The sequence below is a fragment of the Hypanus sabinus genome, chromosome 25 (assembly GCF_030144855.1).
Source record: "Hypanus sabinus isolate sHypSab1 chromosome 25, sHypSab1.hap1, whole genome shotgun sequence".
NCBI classification, from domain to species: domain Eukaryota; kingdom Metazoa; phylum Chordata; class Chondrichthyes; order Myliobatiformes; family Dasyatidae; genus Hypanus; species Hypanus sabinus.
The window spans coordinates 49091687-49107628 of record NC_082730.1 but is presented as its reverse complement, the minus strand read 5'-3'; the positions used below and the strand labels follow the sequence as shown (position 1 = coordinate 49107628).

The 15942-nt window shown below is 39.5% G+C and overlaps 1 protein-coding gene across 11 annotated transcripts in view; it reads right to left on the bottom strand.

Annotated features, from left to right (window-relative positions):
* Nucleotides 1–15942, bottom strand: part of LOC132381224 (ankyrin repeat and SAM domain-containing protein 1A-like) — a 496261-nt gene that overhangs the window by 225768 nt on the left and 254551 nt on the right. For all 11 annotated transcript variants that reach the window (XM_059950560.1, XM_059950567.1, XM_059950559.1 and 8 more), the window contains one exon: nt 13324–13910. In XM_059950560.1, coding sequence (XP_059806543.1) covers nt 13324–13910 — 587 coding nt within the window. The remainder of the gene's footprint in view (nt 1–13323; nt 13911–15942) is intronic.

The following is a 15942-nucleotide window of genomic DNA, read 5'->3' as shown; positions in this document are numbered from 1 at the left end:
GAACAATGTGAACAAAAATCTCTTTCAAAGGAAGAATAATGAGGGAAGGATCAAGGACACGAATAAGATCACAGATCATTTTGAAATCAAGAGCTAGTATTATTCTTTGGTAAGCCAAGTGAAAAACAGCAATTTTTTTCTCTCTTCACAAAAATTAAGATTTGAGTTGAGAGGGAATTTAAAGAATAAGGCTAGCAAAAAACCCTGGGGGCTGAATATGATCAGAGAAGGAGATTTGTGGTCAAGTTGCTAAAAATATCTTTGGCAACTATCCAAAAGTACCATCTCTAATAGTGTTTCACATTAGTGTGAAAGACAAACCAAGATATTTCAAATTGATCAAAGTGCCAGAATTTAGAAATAGCAATGCCAACTGAAACAAGATATCACACCAGATCTTGCAGAGGAATGTCAACCAATTTAATGTAAAAATAATAAACAACTAAAAATTTTCCCAAATTCCAGGAAGAGGTCTACCTTTATGATCTAACTCTGCAATTTTAATGGTAATGTAAAAGCACTTAGACGCATATTACATGTTAAAGATAGCTACCTAGAGATAAATACCCCTTCATGATTTGGTTAAGACAGTTTCAAAAGTAGCTCAAACTCAATATTTTCCAACAATTTCTTTTTAAACGAGTCTCTGATCAGCTATTTAGAAACAGAGAACTGTCAGTATGAACAGTCAGAATGTCAGAGCTTCTGTAGTCAAGTTGCTGCAATGTGAGGCTGGCAGGTCAGTGGGAGATGTGTGACAGCAAACAATAAGTGTGACTGAAAGCAGCACGTGAGATGAATGTAACGCTCAGGCCAAGCCCAGCATGATCCTGCTCATTATGTTACAAAATAAATGCAAGAGATTTCAAACAGAGCGACATGGAAAAAACTCTTCACAAGTTGAGAGGCTACAGAATCTGCATCAAATAGAAAATATATCAATAATCAAAATTAACAATGATGCGGCTAAATACGATTTCTACTGTTAGGCTGTGTTGAGGGAGAATGCTGACACATACATTGGATACGTCTATTTTTGTAAGAAAATGAGAATGTGCTGGGAAAACTCTGGTCAGACAGCATCTGTGGATCCAGAAGCTGTCAACATGTCAAATCTATGACTTTTTGCCGATTTGAAGCTAATGGCCTCTTTCCGCTGTCTGACCGGCTGAATGCTTCCAGCATTTTCTTTTTTTCTCCAGACTTCTAGGATCCTTGCTTGTCCGAGAAAATCTTATGGCGGTGCTTTGGAAGGATAGATTAGAGAGCTCCTCTAGGGAGGCCATTTGGGTGGAATTGAAGAATGGGAAAGGTGCAGTAACACTGATAGGAGTGTATTATAGGCTACCTAATGGGGCGCGTGAGTTGGAAGAACAAATGTGTAAGGAGATAGCAGATATTTGTAGTAAACACAAGGTGGTGATTGTGGGAGATTTTAATTTTCCACACGTAGACTGGGAAGCTCATTCTGTAAAAGGGCTGGATGGTTTAGAGTTTGTGAAATGTGTGCAGGATAGTTTTTTGCAACAATACATAGAAGTACCGCCTAGAGATGGGGCAGTGTTGGATCTCCTGTTAGGGAATGCAATAGGTCAGCTGACAGATGTATGTGTTGGGGAGCACTTCGGGTCCAGTGATCACAATAGCATTAGCTTCAATATAAATATGGAGAAGGACAGGACTGGACCTAGAGTTGAGATTTTTGATTGGAGAAAGGCTAACTTTGAGGGGATGCGAAGGGATTTAGAGAGAGTGGATTGGGTCAAGTTGTTTTATGGGAAGGATGTAATAGAGAAATGGAGGTCATTTAAGGGTGAAATTATGAGGGTACAGAATCTTTATGTTCCTGTTAGGGTGAAAGGAAAGGTTAAAGGTTTGTGAGCACCATGGTTTTCAAGGGATATTAGAAATTTGGTTCAGAAAAAGAGGGATGTCTACAATAGATATAGGCAGCATGGAGTAAAGGAATTGCTCGAGGAATATAAAAAATGTAAAAGGAATCTTAAGAAAGAGATTAGAAAAGCTAAAAGAAGATACGAGGTTGGTTTGGCAAATAAGTTGAAAGTAAATCCGAAAGGTTTCTACAGTTATATTAAAAGCAAGAGGATAGTGAGGGATAAAATTGGCCCCTTAGAGAATCAGAGTGGTCAGCTATGTGTGGAACAGAAGGAGATGGGAGAGATTTTGAATGATTTCTTCTCTTCGGTATTCACTAAGGAGAAGGATATTGAATTGTCTAAGGTGTGGGAAACAAGTAAGGAAGTTATGGAACCTATGACAATTAAAGAGGTGGAGGTACTGGCGCTTTTAAGAAATTTAAAAGTGGATAAATCTCCGGTTCCTGACAGGATATTCCCCAGGACCTTGAGGGAAGTTTGTGTAGAAATAGCAGGAGCTCTGACGGAGATCTTTAATATGTCATTTGAAACGGGGATTGTGCCGGAGGATTGGCGTATTGCTCATGTGGTTCCATTGTTTAAAAAGGGTCCTAGAAGGAAGCCTAGCAATTATAGACCTGTCAGTTTGACATCAGTGGTGGGTAAATTAATGGAAAGTATTCTTAGAGATAGTATTTATAATTATCTGGATAGACGGGATCTGATTAGAAGTAGCCAGCATGGATTTGTGCGTGGAAGGTCATGTTTGACAAACCTTATTGAATTTTTTGAAGAAGTTACGAGGAATGTTGACGAGGGTAAGGCAGTGGATGTAGTCTATATGGACTTCAGCAAAGCCTTTGACAAAGTTCCACATGGAAGGTTGGTTAAGAAGGTTCAGTCGTTAGGTATTAATGCTGGAGTAATAAAATGGATTCAACAGTGGCTAGATGGGAGATGCCAGAGAGTAGTGGTGGATAATTGTTTATCGGGATGGAGGCCGGTGACTAGCGGGGTGCCTCAGGGATCTGTTTTGGGTCCAATGTTGTTTGTAATATACATAAATGATCTGGATGATGGGGTGGTAAATTGGATTAGTAAGTATGCCGATGATACTAAGGTAGGAGGTGTTGTGGATAATGAGGTGGATTTTCAAAGCTTGCAGGGAGATTTATGCCGGTTAGAAGAATGGGCTGAACGTTGGCAGATGGAGTTTAATGCTGAGAAGTGTGAGGTTCTACATTTTGGCAGGAATAATCCAAATAGAACATACAGAGTAAATGGTAGGGCATTGAGGAATGCAGAGGAACAGAGAGATCTAGGAATAACTGTGCATAGTTCCCTGAAAGTGGAGTCTCATGTAGATAGGGTGGTGAAGAGGGCTTTTGGAACGCTGGCCTTTATAAATCAAAGCATTGAGTACAGAAGTTGGGATGTAATGCTAAAGTTGTACAAGGCATTGGTAAGGCCAAATTTGGAATATTGTGTGCAGTTCTGGTCACCGAATTATAGGAAAGATATCAATAAATTAGAGAGAGTGCAGAGACGATTTACTAGGATGTTACCTGGGTTTCAGCAATTAAGTTACAGAGAAAGGTTGAACAAGTTAGGTCTCTATTCATTGGAGCGTAGAAGGTTGAGGGGGGATTTGATCGAGGTATTTAAAATTTTGAGAGGGATAGATAGAGTTGACGTGAACAGGCTGTTTCCATTGAGAGTAGGGGAGATTCAAACTAGAGGACATGATTTGAGAGTTAGGGGGCAGAAGTTTAAGGGAAACACGAGGGGGTATTTCTTTACTCAAAGAGTGATAGCTGTGTGGAATGAGCTTCCTGTAGAAGTAGTAGAGGCCAGTTCAGTTGTGTCATTTAAGGTAAAATTGGATAGGTATATGGACAGGAAAGGAGTGGAGGGTTATGGGCTGAGTGCGGGTAGGTGGGACTAGGTGAGATTAAGGGTTCGGCACGGACTAGGAGGGCCAAGATGGCCTGTTTCCGTGCTGTGATTGTTATATGGTTATTATATGGTTATCCTTATTTTAATTTTTATTATTCACTTCTGCAATATTTTTCCTCACCTAGCATTGACTGATAACCAATGGAAATAGCAAAGTTCATGAGAAAAACTGAATCTAATGGCACACCTAACCAGAGGAAACTACTGTTCATCCACAATTCTACAGACAAATCTGATAAACATAAGGCAGTAGACTTAAGAAGAGGTGCTGAAGAAAGGTTGCGGGATGGAGATATGTTGCTACCAAAGGAGGTATAAGGTGCTCCTTCTCTCTGCTAACGTGCAGGTCACCCTTGGGCAAGGTGTAACACCAGTTTAGCCTCCTGATCAGGATCATGTGAAGCCATTAGAGCAGGTAGTGGATAGTCTTGTGAGCAGCTGGTGCATGTAAGTCCTGGTCATGTGACCACGGACACTAGGCAGACAATCTCTGAAGAGCACTGAAAACGGCTGGAGTCACCCCAGCAGAAGGCAATGGCAAACCAGTTCTGCAGAAAAGTTTGCCAAGGACAATCATAGTCAATAGATGGAAGACCATGATCGCCTGCGTCATACGACACAGCACATAATAATAATGGCGGTGCTAAAGTAGAGAATGGTTTGATTCACCAATGTGAAACCTGACATTATGCACATCATTCAAGGTGGCACAAATTTACCCATGTCAATAACTTTTCCATTGTCAAATTATCTCACAGTTATCTCCCTCTCTCTATTCCACAAGATCTGTGCAGCTCTCCCTGCCCAACAACTAGATTCAGATATTCAAAGTACAATTATTATCAAAGTAAGTCTGCTGTATACAATCCTGATATTCATCTTCCTGCACGCAGCCACAATACAAAGAGACACCATGGAGCCAGTTCAAAGCAAAACATTAAGCACCCAAATTGCACAAACAGCAAAAAATGAGTGACTAACACACAAAATATTAAACATCCAACCACAGAATCCTTGAACCAGTCTAAGAATGCTCAATTTAGTTTAGTTCAACTTAGTTTAGTTCAATTTAGTGCTGTCATTCATTGACATCAGGCCACAGAGCCAGTGCTCTGATCAAAATTGCACAAAATAGCAATAAAATGTGTGACCAAAAATCAAAAACACATATGAATTGCAGAGTCCTCTAAAAACGAGTCCAATCTACAAACCATGCCTATCAAACCTTGCCCAACAACATTACACCTTCTTCTGACAGCATTGAACAAGAGGGAGAGGGAGACTGGTCAAACACTGGCAGATGGCACTGAACACCTGCTCGCCTTCCGCTCTCACCCTTGTTGATTTCAATCTCACTCGACACTTCAATCAGCAAGATCAGTGAGTAATGGAGCAGATTATGGGTTTGTGCTCCCCCATTAGGTTGCATACTCTGGTCTCAACCTCGCTTTCCCACACCAAATTGCCTCAGAGACAGCAAAAGCGCCAGGTCGCTCAGTCAGCCCAGAAACACATGATCAAAATGTAAATGACACACTCCAATCGCACAAAGATTAATAGTAGTAGTAGTAGTAGTTTCACAAATGGTCTGCAGGACATTGTCATTAGTCACGTGGTTGCTGGCACCATCTTGCCAAACTGATGCCCATCTAGCAGACTCCTGTTACCCCATGATTAGATTGCTCATGGATTCCTTTCTTTCTTATAATCAGATGAGCACACCGTCACCCTATGTCCCATAACTGCTCTTACTTCTATTTCTTCATCTCATGAAGCAACCTCAGATGAGTCATAGAGAACTACAACACAGGAACAGGCTTTTCGGCCCATCTTGTCTATGGCAAACTATTATTCTGCCTAGTCCCATCGACCTGCAGCTGGACCTTAGCTGTTCATACTCCTCGCTACACCTGCCATCCATGTAGCTATCCAAACTACTCTTAGGACTGTTATGACGGGAAACAACTCTTTCCCCCAGGTGCTGAGACTACTGAGCACCCTGCCACAACCAGGTCTCATCACATATGAAGAGCCAGAAGCAATGTACTTTTTCACTTGTGTCATAAATGTACTTTATCATTCAACTTATTTGTGGTAATATCACCTTGTGTTGTGTGTTAGTTACATATACTGTGTTGTGCACCTTGGTCTGGAGGAACATTGTTTTGTTTGGCCATATACATGCACAGGGTTGAATGACAATACATCTGAACCTGAACTTCAACTTCAATGTTGAAATCAAACCCACATTCATCATTTCCGCTGGCAGCTCATTCCACACTCTCATCACTGAGTGAAGAAGTTCCCCCTCATGTTCCCCTCAAACATTTCAACTTTCACCCTTAATCCAAGTCCTCCAGTTCGAGTCTCACTCAACCTCAGTCTGCTTTCATTTATGCTATTTACCCCTCAAAACTGTGTATATCTATCAAATCTCTGGTTTCACATGCGGAAAGAGATTGACGGGGGGTGGGAGTTGGATGAGGGAGGCATAAACAAGTAGGGATAGAGGATACTGAATGTTCGAACTGAGGTGATAACGCAAGTTAAAATACGTGGATGAGAATTTTAAACTTGAACCAGGAAAAACTTAGAATGACTATTAGCAAGCTGGAATTGATGGAACAGCTGTTCAATTGTGAACAAATTTAAATTGAAATGAATGCCCAGCAAGGTAAATGGTCAGACAGGTGACTGTGGACGTTGGAATCTGGAGCAACAAAGGATCTGTTGGAGTAATTTTGCAGGTTGAGCAGCTTTAGGACTAAGTGTGGAAAGAGAAGATAGCTCATACAAAGTGAAGGGGAAAGGGTGCAACAGTGGACCAAAGAGAGATGAAGGGCATAACTGGAGGCAAAAGCCAATGGATATTGGAGGCAGACAAACCAAGCTGCCCACCTTCACCTTCCATCTGGCTCTAAATGGGCATCTTCTTTCTAACTGCATCCATTTATCATCCACATGGATCTTTCCACCTACTAACTCATTACTTTGTCAAGCAAGGAAGTTACAAGTATCATGTAAAATAGCACTCTTGCTGCAGTGATGAATAGCACAACCACACATTTAAGGGCTAAGAATAGCTATAGAACGTATATTTCACAACAAGGGGAATAATTTCATATTAATATTTTCTATTTTGGCAAAATCACCGATACTTTTGCCCATGTAAGTCAGCTCTGTAGTTTATTTTATTTATTGTATTTAAAGATACACTGCAGAATAGGCCCTTCTGACACTTTGGCCCTGCTACCTGACAATCCCTGATTTAACCCTAACCTAACCATAGGACAATTTACAATGACCCATTAATCTATCAACTGGTAAGTCACAAACACAAGAAAATCTGCAGATGCTGGCAATCCAAAGTAATACACACAAAATGCTGGAGGAACCCAGCAGGCCAGATAGCCCCTATGGAAAAGATTAAACAGTTGATGTTTTGGGCTGATACCCTTCACCGGGAAAAAAAGATGAAATCTTTTCTCTTTATCTCTTTCTTCCAAAAGAGGAAAGAGATAAAGGACTGAAGGAAAAGAATCTGATAGGAGAGTACAGAAGACCATGGAAGAAAGGATGGAGGAAAAGCATCAGAAGGAGGTGATGGGCAGATAAAGTGAGAGGGGAAATAGGGAATGGTGGTAGTGGTGGGGGGGGGGGGGGGGGCAATTACCAGAAGCTTGAGAAATCAGTGTTCATGGAGGAGGAACACCTTACATTCCATCTGAGTGGTCTCCAACCTGATGGCATGAACATCGATTTCTCAAACTTTCTGTAAATGCCCGCCCCCTCACCATTCCCCATTCCTGTTTCTCTCTCTCACCTTACCTGCCAATCACCTCCCTCTAGTGCTCCTCCCCTTTCCCTTTCTTCCATGGTCTTCTGTCCTCTCCTATTAGACTCCCCCATCCCCTGCCCTTTATCTCTTTCACCAATAAATTTCCCATCTCTTTACTTCACCTCCTCCCCCTCTTTCACCTATCACCTACTTCTTCCTCGCCTCCTTCCAGCTTTCTACCCTGACTTCTCATCTTTTTCCCACCTGTCCTGATGAAGGGTCGCAGCCCAAAACATCAAATGCTGACTCTATTCCATAGATGCTGTCTGGCCTGCTGAGTTCCTCCAGCATTTTGTGTATGTTAGCTGGCAAGTGTTTGGACTGTGGGAGGAAACCGGACCACCCAATGAAAATCCATGCATTCCATGGGAAGAATTACAAACTCCTTATAGAGGACGCTAGGATTGATCTCTGAACTCCAACACCCTGAACTGTAATAGTGCTGTACTAACCGCTACACCACATTGGCATACTTTATTCCAAAACAATTTGTAATAGAACAGCCCTTCAAGTATGTTTCTTAATGTCTCAAACTGCATGCAGAATTCAAGCTTGAATGTGATGAAAACTATGAGTGCACATAAAATATTTTTAAACAGGAAGGCAAGCTTGAAACAAAATTATTCTATTTTGCACTGATATTAAGCCCATTTCCTAACATCATTACAAATCATCTCCCTTAGCTAAAGATCATTCAAAACATTAAAATTATTAAAAATAAAATCCACAGTAAAATTATTTCAGAGATTATACACATTTGTTTCTAGATTAGACTGAACAAACTATTTACCATATTTGGTCTGAAGTAAGGCTCACAAACTTTTGTTTAGGTTTTCAGCTTGTGCCAAACACTGTCATGTGATGATATTAAATCACTGCCTTTCAGTTTGCTCTGTTCTCATTTATTACTGCTAAAAAGGACATGGCCTTAAATTTGGGATTTCCAAATATGTTTTATGTCATGAAAACTGAAATCTTCTTTCGCTCCACCATTAAATTTAACATTTAAAAAGCCACTTAAATTATTTGTCAAAAGCTTAATTCCAAATTTGCATAGAATAATATGCACAAGCAAATGTAAACTGTTTCTGTTCTTTGCAATTGCCAGTGCTTTTGCCCACAGTATTAGTCTTAGTCACACTTTGTACTCAAATCAAATGCATATAATGCGCTGAGGATGATAAGGAAATTACTGCAAACACAATAATTTCTTTCAACTTACAATTTACAACTAAAGCTCTAAAACCACAAAACAATGACTGATATTCTATCAAAAGCATGCCACCAAAAATACATTTTAGAACAGAATTTAATTCTAACAAATGTGTAGGGTGTGATGGTTCAGCTTTGTCTCAATAGAATTTTTAAAAAATCAACCTCATGCACCTTAACATCCTAAAGTAAATTTTACAGACCATTAAACTAATCCTGAATTTCACTTCTGGCAGAGATTTGCAACATTCCCAAATTACAAACAATGCTGGGCAAAGAAACTTTGGTGATATGTCTGTACTAGCCTCCTGCACAATATATGGATCAAATTTCTACCACAAAAATGCACATTTTCTAAACTGTGTTAATAAGAATACATGGCATTCTTATTTTTGCCATTCCACAATTCTGTTCAATTTTTTTTAAAGGTTATTCAGCTTTTCTCTTCAGGCTGTATTATCACTTAGAGCAAAGAAAACAAGCCCTGGTGCACTAAGGTACTCAACTATTCGGCAAGTTTGAAGTTACTATTCTCCAGTGCCTTTACAATAACTTTCCCCTTGGATTCAATTGTTTGAGGATCAGAACAATTTCTGTCAAGGCCAGCTTTTACTGACTATTCCTATTTGATCTTGAGATGGTGCTGGCAAGACATCAGCTTGAATGGCTGCAGTTCTTGAAGCAAAGAAACTTCTAACGATACTGTTGAGCAGCAAGTGCCACCAGCAACAATGAAGAAATTCCAAATATGGATTTCGTGTGATTTGGAGGGGAATATGCAGGTAGTGGAATTCTGAGGCATGTGAAGTCTTGTCTCACAAGGTGGTAAAAAGTCCTGAGTTTGGCAAGTACAGTTGGAAAAGCTCAAGATCATAGATGGGAATCACTACAGTTACTGTGCATCAGGGGTAGGATGGTGGACTGTATTTTCTGCTGAATAAAGATGCAGCTATACTAATGGAGGCAAGGGGAGACTTCCACCATTCTAATACACCTTGCAGATAGTAGAAAGACTTTGGTGTGTCAGGTGAGTCATTGATGTCATATTCTGATCTCTTACAGCCACAGTATTTGTGCTGGTTCACTTTGAGTTTCTGGTCAAGGCAGCACACAGCAAAAGCAATGCCACTAAATGTTAAGGATAGTTGGTTAGACTCTCGTGTTGGAAATAGGCAATGAATGGCAGTTTTGTGGTGCAAAAACTGCTTCCCACTCAATAGCTTATGCCTGAATGCCATCTGGAACTTGCTTCTTTCTTTGCTAAGGAGTTGAGAAGAAAATTGAATGTTAACCCAACATCTCCACTCTGACCTTAGGATAGAATGAAGGTCATTGATGAGATATCTAAAAAGACTTTGGCCATAATCAGTACAAGAATTCATGTACTGATAACCCCCAAACAACCATAATTGTTTTTGTTAGGTTGAGGTGCAACTCCAAGCTTTGAAATGCATTTCCCTCAATTTCCATTGACATTAGCTTTACTGTGGCTCAATGTCGCTACACTCAGTCATGTGATGTCAGTTACTCTTGTCCTCAAGCGTGGTGATTAACTCTTTGGTCCACATTTGGACAAAGACTGTGGTGGAGTTTGAGAACAAGAGGTCAGCAAGGCACTTGAAATCAGCATCAATTGGCTGTTTGGCTGTAGTGTTAGTGACACCATTCACCTTCCTGATTATTGAAAGTAAACTAATTAGCCAGTGATTAGCAGGATCTGATTTGTCCTCCTTTTTCTGGACTGGAATAGGGGCAATATTCCAGAGTTGTGTTCATGTCAGTTTCAGTAGTTTACTGAAACAGCCTGGCTAAAGCAGAACACAATGGTATAACTGGTATGTTACTAAGCCCCACAGTCTTTGCTGTACCCGTTGCTCTCGCTCTCAGCTATTTCTTGATATTGCTTAGATTGAATTGAACTGACTAAAGTTTTGTGATAGTTGAGGAGGATCTCAGGAGGATAACCATGACAGGAGCTGGTGGTGGACCTGAGGAGGGCTAAGGCACCAGTGATCCCTGTTTCCATCCAAGGGGTCAGTGTGGACATGGTGGAGGATTACAAACACCTGGGGATACGAACTGACAATAAACTGGACTGGTCAAAGAACACTGAGGCTGTCTGCAAGAAGGATCAGAGCCGTCTCTACTTCCTGAGGAGACTGAGGTCCTTTAACATTTGCCGGACGATGCTGAGGATGTTCTACGAGTCTGTGGTGGCCTGTGCTATCATGTTTGCTGTTGTGTGCTGGGGCAGCAGGCTGAGGGTAGCAGACACCAACAGAATCAACAAACTCATTCATAAGGCCAGCTATGTTGTGGGGGTGGAACTGGACTCTCTGACGGTGGTGTCTGAAAAGAGGATGCCGTCCAAGTTGCATGCCATCTTGGACAATGTCACCCATCCACTCCATAAAGTACTGGTTAGGCACAGGAGTACATTCAGCCAGAGACTCATTCCACCGAGATGCAACACTGAGCGTCATAGGAAGTCATTCCTGCCTGTGGCCATCAAACTTTACAACTCCTCCCTCGGAGTGTCAGACACCCTGAGCCAATAGGCTGGTCCTGGACTTATTTCCTCAGCATAATTTACTTATTATTATTTAATTATTTATGGTTTTATATTGCTATATTTCTACACTATTCTTGGTTGGTGGAACTGTAACAAAACCCAATTTCCCCCAGGATTAATAAAGTATGTCTGTCTGTCTGTCTGACAGATTATCTGCTCAGCACTTATGCTAAGCACTGTGGCAATGCTGCAACTTCTTTCATTCACAATGCGGGGAGGTGTGATATTCCTGGAGCTGTTGCCTCCTGATAACTGTTTAATTGTCCAGCTCCAACCATTAGCACACTAATTTCCTTTATTGTATAAAGTTGTAGTTTGAAAGAATCAAACATTCAATGAACAGCCTAAAATACGCTGTCCTGGTATCTATTTAAGCAACTTCAATCCACTCTTAGTAACTGTAAATGGGCAAATCATATGACTGTACCATTATTTGCCATATTGTGAGAGCTAATTAAATACTGAATATAATTATGTGGTTTGGAATATTCTATTTACTCAGTTAAAATATCATACAAGCCAAATCAGCATTTACCATTGACATGATTAAGGTGCATGAACCCTATCAAATTAGTCAGATTCACTCAACTCTCATTAGCTGCTCGTAAAAGAACTTATTCAAACAATCTTCCTTCTCATTTTCAAGAAAATTCTGAGCATGAATCACAAAACAGATACCAGCTGAATTTAGTACACTATACCAACACTGAAAGCTGCCTCTTGATCTTATGGAAAACCTGAACAACACAAACAATGTGTTACACACTACATAATGGTAACTGCTTTTATTTTATTCAAGTGCTTTCTGAGTTTCATTCCCAAAAGTGGAGGAAACCAAATGGACAGAAAAGTCCAATATTCAATTTAAAGATCATATTTCTATCCACTCTGTTGTATTGACACCAACATTTTTGCAAAGAAAATAAAGTACATTTGTGAGTAATATTTTAAAAATTCAAACAGAAGATATGACTATTCCAGCTTAAAACAAACTTGCCCATATTTGTACTATTACTATAAATGTTTTCTGCTATCCCTTGCCTGAGTTAAATGCTATTTGTAAACTGCTTGCAAATAAATAATCACATGCAATTGTACATGAGCAATGAAGTTTTGTTTTTTCTTGTACGATATACAGAAATCAAGGAGGACATGAATAAAGCCTTCAAGTCCGTTATTAAATATGCGTCAATTATTTAGGAGTTGATGAATCTACTGATCAAGATTACATCCCCACCCCACCCCAACACAAATGTTTACATGATATTACAAGCTCATGTTATAGTACTCCTGGTTTATGTGGTGACAGCTAATCAAGCTGAGCAAGAATGAATAATTTAGCTACATGTACTCAAATCAATTCTTAAGAGTGAATTATTCAATAACTACTCTGTTCAATACAAAAGCTTTAAAGATCACGAACAGCACTTTAAAATGCATTCCATTTTTGCTGAACTTTAATTGTTGCAGAAAGAATTCAATTTAAGCTTTATGCTTACATACTAATACTACTTTAAGACTTGTTTGATATGATCAGACTGTATTGCATATCTTTCAGCACTTATACAAACATGATGTTCTTGATTCAATAACCAAAGATATATGCTGTGTTTCTATTTACTAATATCAACAATTTCACTGACATGAGAACATCGGATCTGACTGTAACATATTCATGTTAGTACCCCCAGCGTGCAAATATTGCACGAGCTACACTTACAACTAGATGTTGTGTAAATTCAGCATTATAGAAATCAGGATTAACTCAGCAGCTTTTACTGCAACAGCTTTATGTGAAAAGGATTATTTATCTAAGATGATATTATTTAGTTCATTCATGTAATTAAAAACTAATTAACAGTACATACCTCCTCCCATTCTGACTGAAAGGATGGCGATTTTTCCAATTGCTTCTTCACTGAACTGCAGTTCGAAAGAGACTCACTGCGACTTCCCAGCATATCCTCCTCAGATGGAGTACGGGTAATGAGGTCTGAATCTGATTTTGACAAACTTCTTGCTAATTTAAGGTCCACTTTATCCTTTCCACTCAACCGCACTCTTCCCAAAGTACATGTCTGTTTTTCTACTCCCTTGCCGAATAAAATGTCTTTATGTTGGACAAGTCTGGAGCTTATTAAAATGTCTGGTTCCGTCTGGTTGATGACGGTACGAAGGTTACTGTAGATTACCTGCTGCCCTTTTGGTTCAACAGTGTCAGCAGCAGCAGAGTTCTTGATGCCAGTGTTCTCAGCTTGCACTGTTGCACAATGTTGACTCTCTGGCAACTCACTGTTTTGCATCGCTTCAGTTTCCACTCCCCCTTTGCTCAGAGCAGCTAGCAGTGTGACTGGATCCTCCTGAATCTCGCAGACTGGAGGTGATCCATGCAGAAGACCCGAAAACTGTTCAGGAATGTTGACGTCTTGAGATTCAATCTCACTTTTCATGTGACCTTCAGAAGCAAAGCAAAAATCAAAAGAACAGTTTATTAAAAACCCAGTTCAGAGAACTGAAACAGACAGCTAATTGTAAAAGATTTCTGCACAGTCGCACAACATTTGTGAAATTCCAATCCCAAAGCTGATTTATACAGTCAGATGAAAGACATTACTGCCTAAGTATAGCTGTTATTAATATTAATATAAACAATGCTTCCTTTATATGGACAAAATTCTATGATTAAAACTACAAATGGCATGATGATAGGCATAAATAAAAAATGGATGTAACAGACCACCAGTCCTGTGGGAATACATTCAATTGTATAGAGAAATGCAAAAGATGTCAGACAGCATGATTTGTACAAATAAATCCTCAATGATCCCAGGTTTACCTTGGTACAGCAGGAGAGCCTTTTAACATCTTTACTCTTTTTCAGCTCAGTATATGTATTACTTGCATTGTTAGTCCTACAAATACCATACAAATCAGATTGCCTATCCCTATTCCCTTTTCAAGTAACATGGTCTATTTTAAGAGAAATTTCCTTTCCTCTCACAGATGCTGATTTCTTGTTGCTCTGGATTCCAGCAGCCAAAAGTTCCAAGTAAATTTATTATTAAAGTACTTATATGTCACTATATGCAACCCTGAGATTTGTTTTCTTCTGGGCATACTTAGTTAGTCCAAGAAATATAATAGGATCAATGAAGGATCACGCCCAAACAGTGTACAAAAGACAAACTGTACAAATACAAAAGGAAAAAAAGAAATGATAAAAGTAAATAAGCAATAAGTACTGAGAATATGAGATAATTAGTCCTTGAAAGTGAACCCACAGTTTGTGGGACAGTTTTCAGTAATGGACCAACTGAAGTTGAGTAAGTTATCCCCACTGGTTCAGGAGTAATAATTGTTTCCAAACCTGGTGGTGTGGGTCCTGAGGCCCCTGTATCTTCTTCTTGATAGCAGCAGTGAAAAGAGAGCATGACCTGGGTGGTCAATACATCACTTTCAATTAATCACTTACACAACTGCCCCCAGTGGTTAATTATTTTAAGGATTTCACCAATAACCTATTATCTACATAATCAACAGGCAGATACCAGCTAGTTATCATTCATAACTATTAGAGTCTGAGTTGTGAGTTGCACACTGTTTGGGTGTGATCCTTCATTGATTCTACGATATTTCGTGGACTTACTCAGTATGCCCACAAAAAAAATGTATTTTTCTCCTGAAGAAAAATTGAGAATTGTTTTAATAGAGGACTGAAAATAGAGAACAGTTTAATGCCTGCACTGTTTTGTGCACTTTATGCAGTCCTGGGTAGGTCTGTAGTCCAGTGAAGTTTTTTTTGTGTGTTGTTTTATGTAGTTCAATGTAGTTTTTGTATTGTTTCATGTAGCATCACGGTCCTGAAAAATGTTGTCTCGTTTTTACTGTGTACTGTACCAGCAGTTATGGTCGAAATGACAATAAAATGGGACTTGACTTGATTTCCCTGTAATTAGTTTTGCAAACTTTGTTTTCTTTTACATGATTTTCTTGAACATGGGTGTGATAATAATCTGCTCACCTTAATTAGGAATTTTGAAAAACATCTAATATTCTATTTTCTGGTAATTGCACACAACCCTTATGAAGTTCAGGCTGCATATTCAACCTGAGATGGCAGAAAGACAGCCCAAATGAAATAAAATTACCAACCCCGCTAGCTAGCAGGAGGCACCAGAGAAAAACTTCATAAACTCTGAAGGAAACAAAATACCAGAGGCAAGATGCTCTGCAGTCCATTCACTTATTATAAATCTCAACTGCCAATTTAGTAACATATATGCTTTTAAATTTTACGTTCAAACCATCTTTCTCCATTAATTCAGCAGGCACCAAATTCCATACCCTGATCATTACCATTTATTAGGGTGTTGAAATTGTCCTTTAGGCCGATAGTCCACACCTGTGGATAAAAGTCAACTACTATAACCAGAAAAAAAACATAATCAGAAAGCAAATCAAGCTTAATTGACAATAGACACACAATT